This window comes from Sinocyclocheilus anshuiensis, unplaced genomic scaffold (assembly GCF_001515605.1).
Source record: "Sinocyclocheilus anshuiensis isolate Anshui unplaced genomic scaffold, SAMN03320099.WGS_v1.1 scaffold526, whole genome shotgun sequence".
Classification (NCBI taxonomy): domain Eukaryota; kingdom Metazoa; phylum Chordata; class Actinopteri; order Cypriniformes; family Cyprinidae; genus Sinocyclocheilus; species Sinocyclocheilus anshuiensis.
In genome coordinates this window covers 77,613-79,373 of record NW_015547649.1, presented here as the reverse complement: position 1 = coordinate 79,373, position 1,761 = coordinate 77,613, and the positions used below count along the sequence as shown (strand labels likewise).

The window sequence follows — 1,761 nt, the reverse complement described above, 5'->3', positions numbered from 1 at the left end:
TTTCCCAAAAAAAAAAAAAAAAAAAAACACAAGCTGGGTTTATTGGGTTAGACGACAATGTAGTTATACTGCCACTGTGTGGCAGCAAGAGTCCTAAACAAATAAAAATTAAATTATTTTAATACATATTAATATATATATATATATATATATATATATATATATACATTGTCCAGAACAGTGAAGATAAACAGGGTAACTTCATTGTCATAATAAAATAATGTAACAGTATTACACATAAATCACAGATTTCATATATATATATAGAGGCCACATATAAAACTGTGGAACATGACATACCACGCGTCCCATTGTCTCACCTGTTGTCTTCATTCTCAATGATTCTCGTGTACCTCTCCAGCTCGTTCTCCAGAGAGGTCTGGTACATGGCCAGCTGTCGACAGTCGTTGGTGTATTTCTCCAGTGACCTCTCGGCCTCTTCGATCTCCTTCCTGAGGGTCTCGATTTGCCCGTTGTACAGCTGGATCTTGTCGTCGCAGCTCTCTTGTGTGGTCTTGATGGTTTGTTCCAACACAGAGGTCTAGAAAAACAGATACATTATACATATACTTTATAAATACCATTACAGTTTCAATTAGCTGTTTTCTATGTGAATATCTGTTCAAATGTAATATGTCTGTGATCAAAGCTGTATTTTCAGCATCATTACTCCAGTCTTCAGTGTCACATGATCTTCAGAAATCATTCTAATATGATATATATATATATATATATATATATATATACAATACAATTATCTGTAACAGCTGACAAAAAATAAATAAATCAATGCTACTGTCCACTGTTAGCAACACTGTTAAACATGTAGGCTATGTATGTTTGTAAGTCAGTAAGTATTATTTCAAGAAATTAATAGCCTACTTTTATTCTTCAAGTATGCATTATATTGATCAAAATTGACAGTACAAGCATGGCTTGACGATATGCAATTATTAGCATATACTGAATATATATATATATATATATTCAGTATATGTTAATAATTACATATTGTCTGGCCTATGCCATTAGTAGTAATATGAACAAATGTTAACGTAACATTGTAAGATCATTTTTGGTTTTATATGCAATTGTACAGTGCTGGGTCTCCATTAATTTGTTACAACCTGGGTAATGAATCAAAACCAGCTTGTTTGCTCTGATCTATGTTTGAAAATGTTGAAAATTCTGTCCATCATTAATTTGGTCATTTGGGCTATCGTACAACAGTCCAGTGCGTCTCTGTCAGGTGCACGTCATGCTCAGAAGATTCTGAACTGCTGGTATTATTGATCTGTGTCTGAGTGTGAGAGATGATCCAGCTCTTGGTGGCTCACCTCGGTCTGCAGCCGCTGTTTCTGTGCCTGGAGCTGGCAGATGGCGCTCTTGTAATCCTCTATCTGACTGCGCAGCACTGGCACGCACCTCTGAGCATTCAGCCGCTCTTGATCCTGCCAGAAAAGAGTAGTTATGATTAAAGATCTAGTCACACTGAGGTCGAACATGTTTCACTTTGACTCACGTCACATTTTCAAATCCAGGCAATGACTTTCTAAAAGGGCTGTGACACTGAAGGTCAAACATGCTTTTCTAAGAGAAGACATCCATATGCAAGACTAGGACTCAATTATCAATGTGTTGATTAAAAATAAAAAGCTAAAAGGATAATGTTTTAAAACTGAGAAATAAAAATCAAGCGTAGCGTTAGTTCTGGCAGGTCACGGTAGTCAAGCTCGCATCAGCTGACCTTCAGCTGATCCC

At 36.3% G+C, this 1,761-nt stretch overlaps 1 protein-coding gene across 1 annotated transcript in view; it reads right to left on the bottom strand.

The window, feature by feature from the left end:
• LOC107701966 (filensin-like) overlaps positions 1–1,761 on the bottom strand; it is a 23,524-nt gene that overhangs the window by 5,390 nt on the left and 16,373 nt on the right. Inside the window, exons 5-6 of the mRNA XM_016504137.1 lie at positions 1,338–1,451; positions 321–541 (exon numbers count right to left, since the gene is read on the bottom strand). Of these exons, the coding sequence (XP_016359623.1) occupies positions 321–541; positions 1,338–1,451 (335 nt within the window). The remainder of the gene's footprint in view (positions 1–320; positions 542–1,337; positions 1,452–1,761) is intronic.